Here is a 17363-nt window from a genome sequence, read left to right as displayed (position 1 = left end):
AGTAGGCCCTGGTCAGCAGACCTCAATGACCTACTGGTTATATATGGATGGAGAAGGTCACATAAGTATTCATGGGCCTGATCATGCAGGGCTCTGTACGTGATTACAAGAACCTTAAAGTGAATTCTTGATGGGAAGCCAGTGTAAAGAATATAAAAGGGGTCTAATGTGTGACCTTCGGCTGGACCTGGTTAACAGCCGAACAGCAGCATTCTGGACTAATTGTAGGCGGTTAAGAGATGATTGACTGAGAAATGGGAAAGAGGACATTGCAATAGTCCAGCCAGGACAAGACAAAGGTGTGGATGATAATCTCCAGCCCAGGTCAAGACACCACAGATCTGAGCTTTGCAATGTTTAGGGAGGAAAAAACAATCATTTTTGCCTTCTATTTCATTGGCCTTTAAGACATTTTTTTAATTAACTCCTCCACTTACAGTTAGATGTTTTGTGCAGATTTTGACACTAAAAGGCCATTTCACATTCAAGTGCTGAAAGTAGAAAGTTTCTGTCCAATTTAGACAAGTGTGATGTGGAAACTTGAAGCCATTGCAAGTGCACACTGACAACAGATTTTTCAGTGAACAAGGAAACATCTTGTGTCAAGCAGTTGTACTTTTTAAATGAAAAATATTTAATATAATTAATGTGGGAGAACGAGTTTACATAATTTTAAGGATTGTGGTAATTATAGTATACGACAACAAAAACCATATCAGACACACAGTATTGTTCCTAGCAGAGTATTTTGTATGTCTTAATACACGTGTGTAGCATGGATGTATTATAAGAACTGGAGGGGATCTTTAACCATGGACGTATAATAGGACCTTAAATTCACTGGCCACTTCATTAGGTACACCTGTGTAATCTAATTAAATCCAATACACCAGTCCTTTAATAAATTCTACTTTTTCAAAGTTCATACATTTTCAGTTTTTATTAACATTGTCAAAGTGTGATAACTCTACTTTAATGTTATTACTGAGGTCGTACTAAGTGACGCCATTGAACTGGGGTGCATTTTCATTGATTGGTGTGCCTAATATTTTGCCCCCTTAAATGTATATTGATGGAGTGGACAAAATATTAAGAACAATATTTCAATATAATGCATCCTCATACACCACCATCACCCACTATGACCTCAATAATAAACATAAAGCTGAATTATTACCTTCCTGACAATGTTAACAAAAACTGGAAGTTTCATTAATGTAGAATTGATAGCAGATCTGTTGTATTGGATTGCATTGGATTGCATGGATGAGTCTAATAAAGAGACCAGTGAGTGTATCACACAGCCATGTGACTATCTTACTTTTAAATAAAGCTTTAAAAACGCTTAACACGTGTGCGCTTCTCTGGCCAATCACCGCCGTCTGTTGTCAGGGGCGGAGCGGTCTGCTTTGTTGATTTCCTTCTGTTCAATAAAGTTTATTCGGCGAATACATCCATGGTAGAGACATGGGGGCTGTTACAGATGGTAAGTACTGTTTCATTCATTTATTCTAACTCTGTTCAACTCCATGAGTAGGAGTGAATACCTAAGCTCTTAAAGTATCATTATGTACCCAGCCACACTGTCAAAAACCAACCAATTCTACACATAGACGCAGCTTGTTTTGAAAACAGCTAATGCACACTAGCTTTGTTAGCTACAGGCTAGCTCAGTATGTATCTGACTCCTGCTGTCGCTTCTTCTCTAGATGAAGTTATTCGGAAGCGTCTTCTCATCGACGGGGACGGAGCTGGGGATGACCGCCGAATCAATGTGCTGCTGAAGAGTTTCACTAAATGGTGCAACTCTCCTGGGAGCCCAGAGGAAGGGTGAGCAGGCTCCGCAGGTCACGGCCTTGGACTTTGTCTTTAAGTGTCTCCGTTAAAGTATGAGCAGGAATTTACTTTAACGCATAAATCTTCTTGTTGTTATGTTCAGATTCACACAGTACCAGAGGATGCTGGGCACACTGGCCCAGTGTGAATTCTCCATGGGGAAGACCTTGATGGTGTATGACATGAATCTTCGGGAAATGGAAAATTATGAGAAAATATACACTGATATAGGTAGAAAATGTAGTTCTTTCTTCAAGACATTTGATTTTTTAGAAGTTACACCTTCTTTCAACTCTGTGTTTCCATACATTTTCTCATTCAAAGGGTCTGAGCATTTGTCTGGTACTGCATGCCCATGTTCATTTCATACTTGGTGTGTTGATTGACTTGAATGTATCTGTTGAAAGGAAACTTAAAGATCATTTTGTGCATAAGAGACGCATGGGGACAGTTTCTGCAGTGTAATCCTTTGAGGCAGTAGCACCTTAAATGTACCTCCTCTAAACGTGCTTGTATTTGCCACTGACAGGCTCAAATTTTTATGACTGTCTGTCAACATAATAGAAAGGATCTCTACAAGGACCTACAGCATTTTTCTTTACCTTTCACTCGATCTGGTCTGTTTGTTATTGTTTCTAAACAAGTCTTACTCAAAGAAGACTCGCTCTCAAGTTTTTCAGGAAGACAGCTGGATATTCAGCTTAATATTTAATCATGATTTTGAAAATGTTTTAGATATGAGATTTCAGAGTAAGACTTGGTTAGATACAATAATAAACAGACTGGATCAAGTTTGAAGGCATAGAAAAACGTTTTATTTCACTGTATGGTCCGCTCCAAAACTTGTAAGAACAGTCTGAGCCTGTCAGTGTCAAAAACTAGCACCTTAATTGACGTACATTGATGGGGTGTAATTCTCGTCGGATTACATTGCAGCCCATTTTGCGGCTGCTGGCTGCAGCAATCTTCCTCAATACTTAGACACCAAGTGATGGGAAAAGAATGTAACCAGGTTGGAACACAATAACTTTTAACACCACCTTGTTGTTCACATTGCAGAACAAAATATCACGTCTGCACATGAGAAGATAGCTGAATGCAAGAAAGAAATTCTGAGAGCAAAGAGAATACGAAAGAACCGCCAAGGTAAGGACATTACAGAAATGGTTCTTTTGCACTTCAGATCGGTTCACATAGTTTCTGTATTTGCAAGAGAGTTGATGTTTGACAGGGATGTGCTGAGGATGTTAGAGGGGAAGAGGTCCAAATTCATAAAAGGGAATTTTTACAAATAATTTAACAAAAACATGCCTGGAATGACTTGCTTTGTGACATTGTTAATAAAGGGATATTAAAATGTCTGTATTTAAAACAAGCCCACCCCATCTCTCCATAGAAGGCATAATTGCTTCAGTAATAACAAGCCAAAAGAAGATGCTGATATTGTATGGCTCAGATACTATTACTGTGCGCTAACAAATTAGTTTAATGTAAGGCTCGAAAGGCATAATGCATTTAAACCAGGATTCTAAAAAACACACAAGCTTAGTTTATATTCTGATATCGATATATCGGCCACATAGATGTACATGTACATAAACACACTTTTTTTTTTTTACCAAATGTGGTTACCAAACACTTGTGACAAAGATATGTAATGTAATGGAGGCTATGATATTTTACAGTTTACGAATAAACTTAATTTTTTATAAAAGTGACATCAGTGCTCTGAAACGGTAAACTTCACTGGGAGTTTAAAATGTATATATTACACTTGAATTAGGAAAAACAATTAAATATACATAAAATGTAACCTATAGACCTTTTTAAAAAAAATAATATCGGCACAATATAATAATATTGGTTTACCAATATATCGGTCGGGCTCTAGGTTCTTTGAAATCCAAAGGTGTTATTGGAGTTATTTCATCAGCAAACATGAGTTCCAATGAGTTTCTGGCACTAATTGTACACAAGTTATCTATGCTTATCTTCTATATTTCCATACTTACAATTAATAATAGATCGTTTTAGAAGAGATGGTGGCAGTAAAGGTCTTCAGGATTATCAAAACTATATTAGTGGTTAGTTTGAGCTAGTTTGATTCTGCTTGTTCTAAAATTGTTTGCTTTTTCTTTTTTCTTTCCTTCCAGAGTATGACGCTCTGGCTAAGGTTATCCAGCAACACCCAGATCGTCACGAAACGCTCAAGTAAGTCAACCTCTGTCGTTTGTTTCATCCAGACATTGATGAGTCGTTCCACTCCACATGTGAGAGCAGGCTTGGTTGTTATAGTAATCAGATTATGTGTTTACAGACAGTTGGAGGCGCTTGACAAAGAACTCCAGCAGCTGTCTCACATCAAGGAGAATGTAGATGCAAAGGTAAAGCCAAATATATATTATTTCATTGCTCTGTTATTCCAGCCTGTAATGTTTTCATTTGAAGTGACATCTTATTTTCATTTTTTAATCTCCTTTTTGTCCCATTTAGTTGGAGTTGAGGAAGAAGCAGTTCCATGTGCTGCTGAGTACCATACAGGAACTACAGCAGACACTTGAGAGTGAGTTACATTGTTGGTGCTTTCAACAAGCTTTCAATCAAATTCAAAGTTTAGATCTTCAGGCGCCTTATTTCATATTCTCAATAGAACTACAAAATATTCATCAGTTTCATTTGTATAGATACCTATTCCCCACTAATCGTTTTCATCTTTCCTAGATGACGAGAAATCAGACAACGATGACAACAATCAGGAGAGCCCTGCTGAGAATGGTGAATGACCATGTAGTGGAATAAATGAAGCTAACCACTTTTACATGATTTTGACTTTGTCTAAGGTTACTTTTTGTATGTATTTTTGAATAAAGTTTGATTGATTTTGATGATTGTCCATGGATGTCTGGTTCAGTTATTTACAAAAATTATGGAATTTTAGATCCATGTCTGTCTGCATAGCTCGTAAAAAGTAGGCTATACAATTCATATCTGGAATAATTACCCAAGGCTGATGGGGTTTTTATGAAAATTCACTGTATGCAATAGAGATGGTTGAGAAAAACAATTATTGGTGACCCATCAACTTTGAATTCACATCCCAGATGCACCCAGGCCCTTCAAACCACATTTGATTGATTGATTTGATTGCAATTATATCATGTCAGATTAAATATTTGGTCTGTATGGAGTATATTGTCAAATCAAGGGAGTCAAATTTGGTATTCTCATTATTATTTCCTCAGTTAAACCACAAGGGGGAGCTAAAGTACAACGTTTTACTGTTCTGTTCATTACTTTGCAGTCATGAATCAGTTTGATTCATGACTGCAAAGTAACACGAACTTAAGAAGTGTTTTTTTTATGGATATTAGAGAAATGTAACACAACTTGTAGACTCCTACCAGGAAGATGAACTAAAGCTCCAACATGAAGCACTGTACTGTAACCGTGTCATAAGCTTGGCTGCATCAGTGCTAGAAGGAAGGAAGAAAGCTTGCTGACCAAAACCAGTTTATGTTCATCTTTTTTTAATTCACCAATTCATGTCTAAAATCAGTTAAAACATAAATCCATCTTTATTTTAAGAGAATATGTGTTGACCACATTAGTAAAGGCAACTTGTAAACAAACAAATTTGAGAAAATGTTCTTTATTTTAAAATATTTTTGAACAGTTAGGGTGTGCAATATTAAAGTAAAAGCTTTCTTCTGGTAGAAGACTAAACCGCAACATAACATAACTAACCGCAACATTGCCTGTGGTTGTTTCACTGGCAGTAATACATGAAACGAAACCTAACTTAGGTTTCCATTTCTCCCACGGAAGGTTTCATCCATCACTGACGTGACGACACCAGACTCGCAGTGTCGGAGCATCCTTTTCAGGGACAGAAGTCATCACTGAGGACTTTTATCTGACAGTTTTGTTCCTCTTTAAAACAATATTTCTTTACAGCAAACAATAAATCATCACGATGAACTCTCTGAACCAACAGTATGAGGAGAAGGTGCGTCCCTGCATTGACCTCATAGACTCTCTTCGTTCTCTGGGTGTAGAGAAGGACTTGGCACTGCCCGCTATCGCCGTGATTGGAGACCAAAGCTCAGGGAAGAGCTCCGTGTTAGAGGCGCTGTCGGGGGTGGCTCTGCCAAGAGGAAGTGGTAAGTTATAATAGTCTAGATGCTGCATCTATGTATATTTAGTGTAATGATGATTAAACGTCAAGGCTCCAACATTAAAAAACTGTGCCTATAAAAATGACCAGATAAGTTTTAGAGGTGAAATTCAGCACAAACACACACAGAAAAGAACACTAGTATTTTGATTGCTGTGGAAATGATTGGTATCTATAGGACCATACTTGGCAGAAATTTAATATCATATCCATAAGTATGTTTTAGTCAGTGTATTAATCCCCTGAAAATAAGAATTGTTGTGTGTCTGTCGCCTTAGAATAAGCCCCTTATAACTACAGTGCTGGATAGGCTTGCTGCCAATTTTTCCCAGTGGCCACTTGCGGTGTTGAACAAATCCCCATACAGCCTTATCTGTATTTTCTCTAGAGACCAACATTGTAAAATAGACATCTATAAAGTGTTGGCAGGACACCTCGAACTGCAAACTAGGTCAGAAGTTGTAATTCTATGGTTTGGCTACTTTGTCAAATGGTTTTCAAAGCCCAGTGCACTTCCTAGGGGATAGAAGAAAATCTACAGAAGCACAGGGAAAACAAGCAAACTCCATCCAAAAAAGCCCTATGCCACCTGATGACACTTGTAGGCCACATCAGATGTTTCCAGCCAGCAAGCCACACGTGAAATAATAACCATGGCCTTACAAAGTTCATTGTAACTGGAGTTGTCAGTACTGTGAACACCACAGCAGACATTTGACATTTGTGCAGGATAAGCACAGGTGCAATTAATAACATAAATGAATGGCTGAATGCTGTTTATAGTTTTTTAAAAATCCAAGCCCTTGAATGCATGATATAGATCACTAGTGGCATCCTTGGACACATTGCTTTGCAACTTATTTTTCCTATGAGTTTTTTAGTTTTTCCAACAGATGCCTGTTGATTAAGTTACCATGAATACCTGTAGGCTACAACAAATGTTTCCAGCCAGCAAGAATGCCAGGCGAAAAGTAATCATTGCCTCACATAGTTCACTGTAACTTGAGCTGGGATATTGTTTGCAGCAGACATTTGGCAATCTGAACCAAAAATGTCAACCTGTTGGTTTTGCTAGAGAAAAGGCATGTTAGCACTACTACTGGCTTTGTTAAAAAATCTGGCCCCATACAGAATCTCAGTCAGTTAGCAAGTGAACATGTGACTACTGAAATGTTCCTGCTTATATTTCAGTCACAAATTTTGCCTAGAAGATACTGACATTGGTGTTAAGCCTCCCAGCCATATTTATGGTGCCTGGAGTATAATGTGAAGATGTAATACTGATCTCAAGATGATTTCTGTTATCTGATGTATCTTACTGCTTTTCATAATTTCACCAAGTATAGTGGATTTCGATTTGAGTTTTTATTCTCTCTTGTCATTGACTCATCCTTAATCAGGCATTGTGACAAGATGCCCCCTCGAATTGAAGATGAAAAGAAAGAAAGAGGGAGAGGAGTGGTATGGAAAGATAAGCTACCAGGATCATGAGGAAGAGATAGAAGACCCTGAAGATGTGGAGAAAAAGATTCGCGAAGGTACCTAAGACCACATTCTTAAATGTCACAAACAAAAGTATTAATGAGGCAGATTTTATTTAAGTTCAGCACTTCCATCATTTGTGACCATCATTCATCATATCCCATCAACAGCTCAGGATGAAATGGCCGGAGTTGGAGTTGGGATCAGTGATGACCTCATCAGTCTGGAGATCGCCTCTCCTGATGTTCCAGACCTGACCCTCATTGACCTGCCCGGCATCACCAGAGTGGCTGTGAAGGGACAACCAGAGAACATTGGAGATCAGGTGTGCTTGTTCATTGTCCCTTTGACTCTTAATGATCCCCAAAACACATCACAAAGTTGTTCCAATGAAGAGTTTAGACAGTGAGGTCTGTGGATTATCCAGTTTAACAAGGACACTTTTGTGGAATGACACTTTACTGGTAAGTTTTTAAATTGTAATGTGACAACGCTGAGATCACCAACCATTAACATTCATTGTCTGGGGTTACCAGCAGAAATCTAGGAAACAGGTATTTCAAACCAAAGGCCCTGTGTTCCCATCTGGACACAAAATCTCCTTTTCCTTAGCCCATTAGCATGGCTATACACTTTGAGTCCTGTAATATTCACTCATTATGTGAATAGAAAAGACTCATATCTGACAATGATTTGACTTATAACTTCACACAACATGAATGGATACTTTCAGATAAAGAGACTGATCCAGAAGTTCATCACAAAACAAGAGACCATCAGCTTGGTGGTTGTTCCATGCAACGTGGACATAGCAACCACAGAGGCTTTGAAGATGGCACAGCAAGTGGATCCTGATGGAGAGAGGACTTTGGGTAAGTAGAACTGATTTTGGCCACTTGGCTGTCACAATAAGTTACTCGACTCTTAGGAAGTGTACTCTTTCTCCCTCAGGTATCTTGACCAAGCCTGATCTGGTGGACAAAGGCACAGAAGAGACAGTGATTGATATTGCCCATAATGAGATCATCCACCTGAAGAAGGGCTACATGATCGTCAAGTGCAGAGGTCAGAAGGAGATCGCAGAGAAGGTGTCTCTTACTGAAGCAATAGAAAGAGAGAAAGCTTACTTCAAAGATCACGTGTATTTCCAGTAAGTTCCTTCTCTGTTGGTATTTATACAAATATTTCTGTGTTAAATGTTTGGCAGTTTGTGGAGCATGTGCTCAGCAGCTTTTTATCTTTTCTGTAGCACGCTTTACAATGACGGTCTTGCCACTGTTCCTAAACTGGCTGAGAAACTCACCCTGGAGCTGGTGCATCATATTGAGGTGAATTCTTCTTGATTTCTGCAGTTTACGGTGTAAATTATAACTGGAAACCTTGAAGTGTTAAAAGTTTTGATCACTGTGATTTGCAGAGGTCTCTGCCTCGACTGGAAGAGCAGATAGAAGAGAAACTAGCACAGACTCAGACAGAGCTGGAGAAATATGGCACTGGACCTCCATCTGATGCAGCCGACAGACTTGCCTTCCTTATTGATGTGAGTTCCCTCACTTTACCTAACATTTACTCGGCTACAAAAACAAGTGCTCACCACAAATATGAATTGGATTATCCTGAAGTATTTATAAAGAAAAAACAAAACACCTGTAAATAACTGTTTCTATTTTCTAATGGGCTCTAGAAAATGTCAGCTTTCAATCAGGATGCCCTCAGTCTGACTACAGGTGAGGAACTCAAGTGTGGAGAAACGATCAATGTCTTTTCTACACTCAGAAGAGAGTTTGGGAAGTGGAACACCCACCTAGAGCACTCAGGAGAAAAGTGTGAGTGCCTCAGTTTGTCTGGTCTACAGCTGTCCATTAACACTGGATTATTCTCACTCTGTAATTTACATTTGTGTGTTGTAGTTAATGACAGAATTGAGAGAGAGGTGGAAGAATATGAAGAGACATACCGTGGAAGAGAACTGCCAGGCTTCATCAACTACAAGACCTTTGAGCTCATGGTCAAACAGCAGATTAAACAGCTGGAAGAACCAGCTGTCAAGAAACTCAAAGATATAGGAGGTATGTGATGGAATAAATTACAGATATACCCAATTTTTTGCTGATTAGTGTAGATTCATGTACATAGTTGGAAACCAAGCAGCTATATCCTGTTGTGTTCCCATTTCCTCCAGATGCTGTTAGGAAAGCATTCATACACCTTGCCCAAAGTAACTTCACTGGATATCCCAACCTGCTGAAAACAACTAAGGTAGCCATCTTCAATGAAATCTATATTGACATGTTTTAAAAATGCTTTAATGGTCATTGTTACCACTTTACACAAGTGTTTGACAATGTTGAGACTGACCAGAATTTTATTTTGTAGGCAAAGATCGAAGCAATTAAGCAAGAAAAGGAGTCAATAGCAGAGTCCACACTGAGAACTCAGTTCAAGATGGAGCTGATTGTTTACTCTCAGGACAGGACCTACAGCAGCAGTTTGAGTGAGGAGAAGAGGAGAGAGGTGGAGGAAGAAGAGAAATCGAAAAGCCTAAACTCTTTTCAAGAAAGGAGTCTTGTGTACAGCATGGATAATCATGCAACACTCCAGGAGCTGATGTTGCACCTTAAATCATATTACAAAGTAAGTTATAATTTAGAGGGATGATTCATGAACAAAAAACAATAACTGTACGTATATTTAAATAGCTGTCTTTGTTTGTCATCCAGCTCTATCAGACATTTCTTTCTTTTTCTTCCTTCAGATTGCCAGCCAGCGTCTGGCCGACCAGATCCCACTGGTGATCCGCTACCAGATGTTGCAGGAGTCTGCTGCCCAGCTGCAGAGAGAGATGTTGCAGGTGCTTCAGGACAAGGAGAACATGGAGACCTTACTGAAGGAGGATTTTGACATTGGCAGCAAAAGGGCTGGTTTGCAGAGTCGCCTTGAGCGTCTCCAGAAGGCTCGTTCATACCTGGTGGAGTTCTAGTGGTCAATGCCTAATAGCATGACTTACTGTACCTCTTTCTTTTGCCAAAAACAATACAATCGTGGGTTGTAGGATTGTTACAATATCATTTTTGACTGTATCTTGTGTTGAATGGGCAGAGTTGTATTCAGTATTGTATTTACCTGTATTCTTTTTTTCTCATTTTAATTTTAATTCCCTCAAATAAAGTTCACTTGATTTACAGATCATGTCTCTGTCCTGTCACAAGTCTATGAGTGTGAAAGGTTATTGTGGTATTTGGTATTACCTCATTTCCTAGTTGCACATTTTTCATGGGGTGTAATTCCAATGATTGGAAGTTTGTCACAGTATGTCCCATATCAGTCCTCTTGTCACACCTTAGTGTTGGTGAGTTTCATTAAGTTTCATGTGTCAGTTTCTTATCCTCTCCCCACATTCACTTTAACTTACAGATTGTTTTTGTTGTTGTTGTTATTTTAGGAAAAACTGCAATAGTTTGTTCCAATCAGAGCTTGATTAAACCAACTAAGGAGGCCACGGGGCAAAAATGACTAGGTTTTTTAAAACTTAATTAAGCACACATTTATTCAGGAAAATGCACCTATGTAAAATCAGGTAATAATGGGGCTAATTTCAGTTCATTAATTTGCAATAAACGACTCTGAATAACCACCCAGGACTGCAAATTATGTCAGTGGATGTTTGATGAAGCATAAAGTATACTTCTCTGGAAAGTGAAAACTTGTTTTTCTTTTTTGGATCACCAAGTAAATACATGTCCACAGAAAGGCCATTAATATTTATTCTCTGAATAACAAGAAATAGGAGAGGATGAGAGCAGTCAGTAGCCATGGCAATTGCTGACTTTACTGAATTATGCTGTGGATTTTTTTATGTAGTTGTATAGGAATAAAACATAGGTGCAATAGATACTGTCGACCTGAGCAGATATAAGCTTGTGAAATCAATCAAACTTTTTTCTTAAAGGCCAATATTAAAGGAATCATTATCTCCTGGTAAGGTGTGGCAATCACAACATTCCCCGTGGTTATGTCACCCATAGCATCACATAAAACGAAACCTAATTTAAGTTTCCTTCAGTTTTTAAGTTTTCTTTTAGATGAAGGAAAACTTAAGACTTTAAGTTTTCCTTCAGTTTTCCTTCAGATGAAGGAAAACTTAAAAACTGGAAGGAAACTTAAATAAGGTTTCGTTTTATGTGATGCCACATCTGCTCACAGTCTTGACAGTGCAGGTCGCATCTGCTAATTGTAGACTTGTCAGGGACAGAAGTCATCAGTTAGAACAGTTTAGTTCCTTTTTAAAACAATATTTCTTTACAGAAGACAATTAATCACCATCATGAACTCTCTGAACCAACAGTATGAGGAGAAGGTGCGTCCCTGCATTGACCTCATTGACTCTCTTCGTTCTCTGGGTGTAGAGAAGGACTTGGCACTGCCCGCTATTGCCGTGATTGGAGACCAAAGCTCAGGGAAGAGCTCTGTGTTAGAGGCGCTGTCAGGGGTGGCTCTGCCAAGAGGAAGTGGTAAGTTCTATCTATTAATAGTGATTAAACGTCTAGGATACAACAAGAAGACGCTTCAAAGATTAAAAAAAAGAAAGGACATTTAAAACAAATACCAGTAGCTGATTGCTGTTAAAGGGCCAGTGTGCAGAATTTAGTGGAATCTAGTAGCTACTTGTAGTACTGGGCAGAATATATTTTAATCACTTCATAATACTTTGAAAATAAGAATCATTGTGATTTTGTTAGACCTGGGACACACTGCCTACCTCTACCTTATAGCAGCCCTGTCTTTCTGTAGGCCTATAGAGTTTCACTTTGATTATGGCCATCTATAATATAATGTTTTATATAATGTAATTATACATTTCAATTAGTTATACAGAGTCTAGATAAGGTTAAGCAACTGCTCAATTGTGAAAAATGAATAACGTGAGGTGAAAGCAGCATTCTGTCTGACAGATGTGTCTAATTGGGACTGTGTATCAGCCACATACACTCCTCATACAGGATGAGTTTTTTTTATTGATTTTATTTATTATTCCGCCAGTTAAACACTGTTACTATTCCAAAATCCCTCCAGGCAAAACCAAGTTCCTCACACACAATCCGACAAATAAACCTCCACTGTCAGGTGGAAAACTGATAACAAGAAATAAGAAAATATTGACACCAAATCCATGGCCATGGTATAGTCCATGATTATTGTATAGTAATTTGTGACTTCCTTGTACGTGATTTTTTGCACTTTGCAACTCGATTTTCCTTCTAGATTAGCAGAAAAAGCACTTATCTATAGTCTATAGGGAAATGGAAATCTCAAAACCTGCACATCCTGTTTTTACAACAGATGCCTGTTGATGAGTCACCATACCAACTTGGTGGCCACATCAAATGTTTCTGACCAGCAAGAATGCCAAGCAAAAAGTAACCATGGCCTTATGAAGTCCACTGTAAATGGGGCTTGGATATTGTTTTTGGTGCTGTAAGCACCACTCAATTTCCAAAATATGTTTTTCACAGTGATCATTTTGACATTTTAAAGCAGAGAAAGCACAGGTGCAATTATTAACATCAATAAATAGCAGACTATGTTTTTTTTTCTTCAAAAATCTCAATGATATCTCAGTCAGTTAAATTAAGTGAAAATGTGGCGCAACACAGAAATGTTCCTGGATATGTTTGGGTCATGGATTTTGCCAAGAAGATACCTACATTGGTGTCAGGTTTCTCTACCATATTTATGGTGCCTGGACTATAATGTGAAGATGTAATACTGATCCCACTTTTATCAAGATGATTTCTGTTATCTGATGTGTCTTACTGCTTTTCATAAATTCACCAAGTACAGTGGATTTCACTTTTGATTTTTTTCCACCCTCATTCTTAATTCAGGCATTGTGACAAGATGCCCTCTCGAGCTAAAGATGAAGAGAAAGAAAGAGGGAGAGGAGTGGTATGGAAAGATAAGCTACCAGGATCATGAGGAAGAGATAGAAGACCCTGCAGACGTGGAGAAAAAGATTCGCAAAGGTATGGTACACTGTATTCTTAAATGTCACAAACAAAAGTATTGAGGTAGCAGATTGTAGCAGATTGATGGAAGTTCAGCACTTCCATCATTTGTGATCATCATTCATCATATCCCATCAACAGCTCAGGATGAAATGGCCGGAGTTGGAGTTGGGATCAGTGATGACCTCATCAGTCTGGAGATCGCCTCTCCTGATGTTCCAGACCTGACCCTCATTGACCTGCCCGGCATCACCAGAGTGGCTGTAAAGGGACAACCAGAGAACATTGGAGATCAGGTGTGCTTGTTCATTGTCCTTTTTACTCTCAATGATCCCCAAAACACATCATCAGAAGGGACAATTTCTTTGGTAGAAAACTGTTCCTGTTTGTCTTGATAAACAAGAACATATTTTGTGGAAAGATACCTTGCTCTCCCAGCAGAAAACTAAGAAACCAGTAGCTCAAAGCCAGGGCTTATGTTATTGCCTCAACACAAAATCTCATGAATCATATTGAACTTTCCATTAGCCCGTTAGCATGGCCTGTAATATTCACTCAATATGTGAAAAGAAAAGACTCAAGCTTGAAAGTCATTTGAAAGTTCAATTTCTAACTTCACACAACATTAATTAATACTTTCAGATAAAGAGACTGATCCAGAAGTTCATCACAAAACAAGAGACCATCAGCTTGGTGGTTGTTCCATGCAACGTGGACATAGCAACCACAGAGGCTTTGAAGATGGCACAGCAAGTGGATCCTGATGGAGAGAGGACTTTGGGTAAGTAGAAGTGATTTTGGCCCCTTGGCTGTCACAATAAGTTACTCGACTCTTAGGAAGTGTACTCTTTCTCTCTCAGGTATCTTGACCAAGCCTGATCTGGTGGACAAAGGCACAGAAGAGACAGTGATTGATATTGCCCATAATGAGATCATCCACCTGAAGAAGGGCTACATGATCGTCAAGTGCAGAGGTCAGAAGGAGATCGCAGAGAAGGTGTCTCTTACTGAAGCAACAGAAAGAGAGGAAGCCTACTTCAAAGATCACGTGTATTTCCAGTAAGTTCATTCTCTGTTGGTATTTATACAAATATTTATGTGTTAAATGTTTGGCAGTTTGTGGAGCATGTGCTCAGCAGCTTTTCATCTATTCTGTAGCACACTTTACAATGATGGTCTTGCCACTGTTCCTAAACTGGCTGAAAAACTCACCCTGGAGCTGGTGCATCATATTGAGGTGATTTTTTTTTCTACGCAGTTTACGGTGTAAATTATAACTGGAACCCTTGAGGTGTTAAAAGTTTTGACCCCTGTGTGATTTGCAGAGGTCTCTGCCTCGACTGGAAGAGCAGCTAGAAGATAAACTAGCACAGACTCAGACAGAGCTGGAGAAATATGGCACTGGACCTCCATCTGATGCAGCCGACAGACTTGCCTTCCTTATTGATGTGAGTTCCCTCACTTTACCTAACATTTACTCGGCTACAAAGACAAATGCTCACCACCTTTATGAATTAGATTATCCTGAAGTATTTATGAAGAAAACACAAAACACCTGTAAACAACTGTTTTTGTTTTCTAATGGGCTCTAGAAAATGTCAGCTTTCAATCAGGATGCCCTCAGTCTGACTACAGGTGAGGAACTCAAGTGTGGAGAAAGGATCAATGTCTTTTCTACACTCAGAAGAGAGTTTGGGAAGTGGAACATCCAACTAGAGCACTCAGGAGAAAAGTGTGAGTGTCTCAGTTTGTCTGGTCTACAGCTGTCCATTAACACTGGATTATTCTAACAGCAGCAAGACCCTGTAATTTACATTTGTGTGTTGTAGTTAATGACAGAATTGAGAGAGAGGTGGAAGAATATGAAGAGCGATACCGTGGAAGAGAACTGCCAGGCTTCATCAACTACAAGACCTTTGAGCTCATGGTCAAACAGCAGATTAAACAGCTGGAAGAACCAGCTATCAAGAAACTCAAAGATATTGGAGGTATGTGATGGAATAAATGACATATTTACCCAATTTTATTATTTGTTATTTCCCTTTTCCTAGAATACTATATCCGATTAACCTCTAATTATCACAAATTAATTTACCTAGTTACCTATCCAGCTGCTGTATCCTGTTGTGTTCCCATTTTCTCCAGATGCTGTTAGGAAAGAATTCATACACCTGGCCCAAAGTAACTTCACTGGATTTCCCAACCTTCTGAAAACAACCAAGGTAGCCATCTTCAATTAGTTTTGTATTGACATTTTCTATAATTTGATAGAATTTGTCATCACTTTATCAAGTTTGTATTGTTTGACAACGTTCAGACTGACCAGAATTTTATTTTGTAGGCAAAGATCGAAGCTATTAAGCAAGAAAAGGAGTCCACTGCAGAGTCCACACTGAGAACTCAGTTCAAGATGGAGCTGATGGTTTACTCTCAGGACAGGACCTACAGCACCAGTTTGAGTGAGAGAAAGCGAGAGGAGGAAGAAAACAGAGACTTGTCAGACGAAGATGATTTTCAAGAACGGAGTCTTGTGTACTGCATGGATAATCATGCAACACTCCAGGAGCTGATGTTGCACCTTAAATCATATTACAAAGTAAGTTATAATTTAGAGGGAGGATTTATGAACAAAAACAATAACTGTAAGGACATTTTAAAAATACTTGTCATTGTCTTTGATCTAGCTGTCTAGCTATCAAACATTTCTTCCTTTTTCTTCCTTCAGATTGCCAGCCAGCGTCTGGCTGACCAGATCCCACTGGTGATCCGCTACCAGATGTTGCAGGAGTCTGCTGCCCAGCTGCAGAGAGAGATGCTGCAGGTGCTTCAGGACAAGGAGAACATGGAGTCCTTACTGAAGGAGGATTATGACATTGGCAGCAAAAGGGCTACTTTGCAGTGTCGCTTGGAGCGTCTCCAGAAGGCTCGTTCATACCTGATGCAATTCTAGTGGTCAATGCCTAATAGCATGACTTAATGTAGCTCTTTATTTTGCCAACAGTACAATCATAGATTGTAGGATTGCTATACTATTGTTTTTTATTGTATCCTGTGTTAAATGGGCAGATTTGCCTTAGATGAAATGTGCAAAAAAAATGTTAGGGGATGTCATCAAAAATTAGTAGGTGCGTATAAAATCATGGGAGGAGATCAAAGTACTTTCTTAAACATCAGCAAGTTTTTAGGTATACAAAGGGCACCTAAATATTGTATTTTAGATCATTGTTGTATTTTAGATCCTTGTCTGTGTGTGATCTCTGGGTTTGCTGCCGGCAATAAAACTCTACTGCACTCAACTCAGAAGACTCCTGGTGATTTTTGAGTGATTTTTGAGACTTTGAAGACATTTTTTGAACATCAGAAGAAGCAACAAAGTCTTATTATTATTTTGAGACACATTGATATGCTGTAATGCATCACTGTCCTGGATAATCACCCAGGACTGCACATTATGCCACTAGATGTTTGATGAAGCATAAGGGAATAATGAAGTATACCTTTCTGGACAGTGAAACGGTTTTTGTTTTGTGTTTCCTTTTCTGGATCATCAAATAAATACATGTATTCATCAAGTCAACATTACTATTTATTCTCTGAATAACAAGAAGTAGGAGAGGATGAGAGAAATCGACAGTTGCTGACTTGTCAAAACAACAACGTGGCTGTTTTCAGTGAGAAAGTGAAGAAGCACAGCACTGAGTAAAAGACTGAGCAGAAGCAAATCAACAAGTAAGCTGCTAACCAGTTTGATCGTAGTTGGCAAGTGTCTCCCCACTGTTGTTCCTGCTCAGGTTATGGCAAAACCAGAGAAAGCTACTGCTCACCCGTGACAAGAAAAGGGAACTTATTGCTCTTGCCATGGTGAA

At 38.9% G+C, this 17363-nt stretch overlaps 3 protein-coding genes across 3 annotated transcripts; all 3 read left to right on the top strand.

Annotated features, from left to right (window-relative positions):
* The first annotated feature begins 1441 nt into the window (after window positions 1-1441).
* thoc7 (THO complex 7) lies at window positions 1442-4727 on the top strand. Its single transcript, XM_053315164.1, has 8 exons — window positions 1442-1486; window positions 1710-1830; window positions 1940-2067; window positions 2896-2982; window positions 3990-4047; window positions 4154-4220; window positions 4330-4399; window positions 4558-4727. The coding sequence occupies exons 1-8, from the start codon at window positions 1468-1470 to the stop codon at window positions 4617-4619; spliced, it is 612 nt and encodes a 203-aa protein (XP_053171139.1). The 5' UTR covers window positions 1442-1467; the 3' UTR covers window positions 4620-4727.
* A 1079-nt stretch (window positions 4728-5806) lies between these two features.
* On the top strand, window positions 5807-10552 carry LOC128355021 (interferon-induced GTP-binding protein Mx). Its single transcript, XM_053315163.1, has 12 exons — window positions 5807-5996; window positions 7411-7548; window positions 7663-7817; window positions 8226-8364; window positions 8444-8642; window positions 8742-8820; window positions 8910-9032; window positions 9177-9318; window positions 9403-9561; window positions 9675-9751; window positions 9869-10126; window positions 10248-10552. The coding sequence occupies exons 1-12, from the start codon at window positions 5810-5812 to the stop codon at window positions 10470-10472; spliced, it is 1881 nt and encodes a 626-aa protein (XP_053171138.1). The 5' UTR covers window positions 5807-5809; the 3' UTR covers window positions 10473-10552.
* Window positions 10553-11809: 1257 nt separating this feature from the next.
* Window positions 11810-16447, top strand: LOC128356167 (interferon-induced GTP-binding protein Mx-like). The gene is made up of 12 exons (XM_053316629.1): window positions 11810-12003; window positions 13378-13515; window positions 13639-13793; window positions 14140-14278; window positions 14358-14556; window positions 14656-14734; window positions 14823-14945; window positions 15090-15231; window positions 15327-15485; window positions 15643-15719; window positions 15839-16093; window positions 16223-16447. Exons 1-12 carry the CDS (start codon window positions 11817-11819, stop codon window positions 16445-16447), a joined length of 1878 nt encoding a protein of 625 aa, XP_053172604.1. The 5' UTR covers window positions 11810-11816.
* The last annotated feature ends 916 nt before the right edge of the window (window positions 16448-17363 follow it).

Source organism: Scomber japonicus, chromosome 3 (genome assembly GCF_027409825.1).
Source record: "Scomber japonicus isolate fScoJap1 chromosome 3, fScoJap1.pri, whole genome shotgun sequence".
NCBI classification, from domain to species: domain Eukaryota; kingdom Metazoa; phylum Chordata; class Actinopteri; order Scombriformes; family Scombridae; genus Scomber; species Scomber japonicus.
This window is presented reverse-complemented; position numbering and strand designations above follow the sequence as displayed.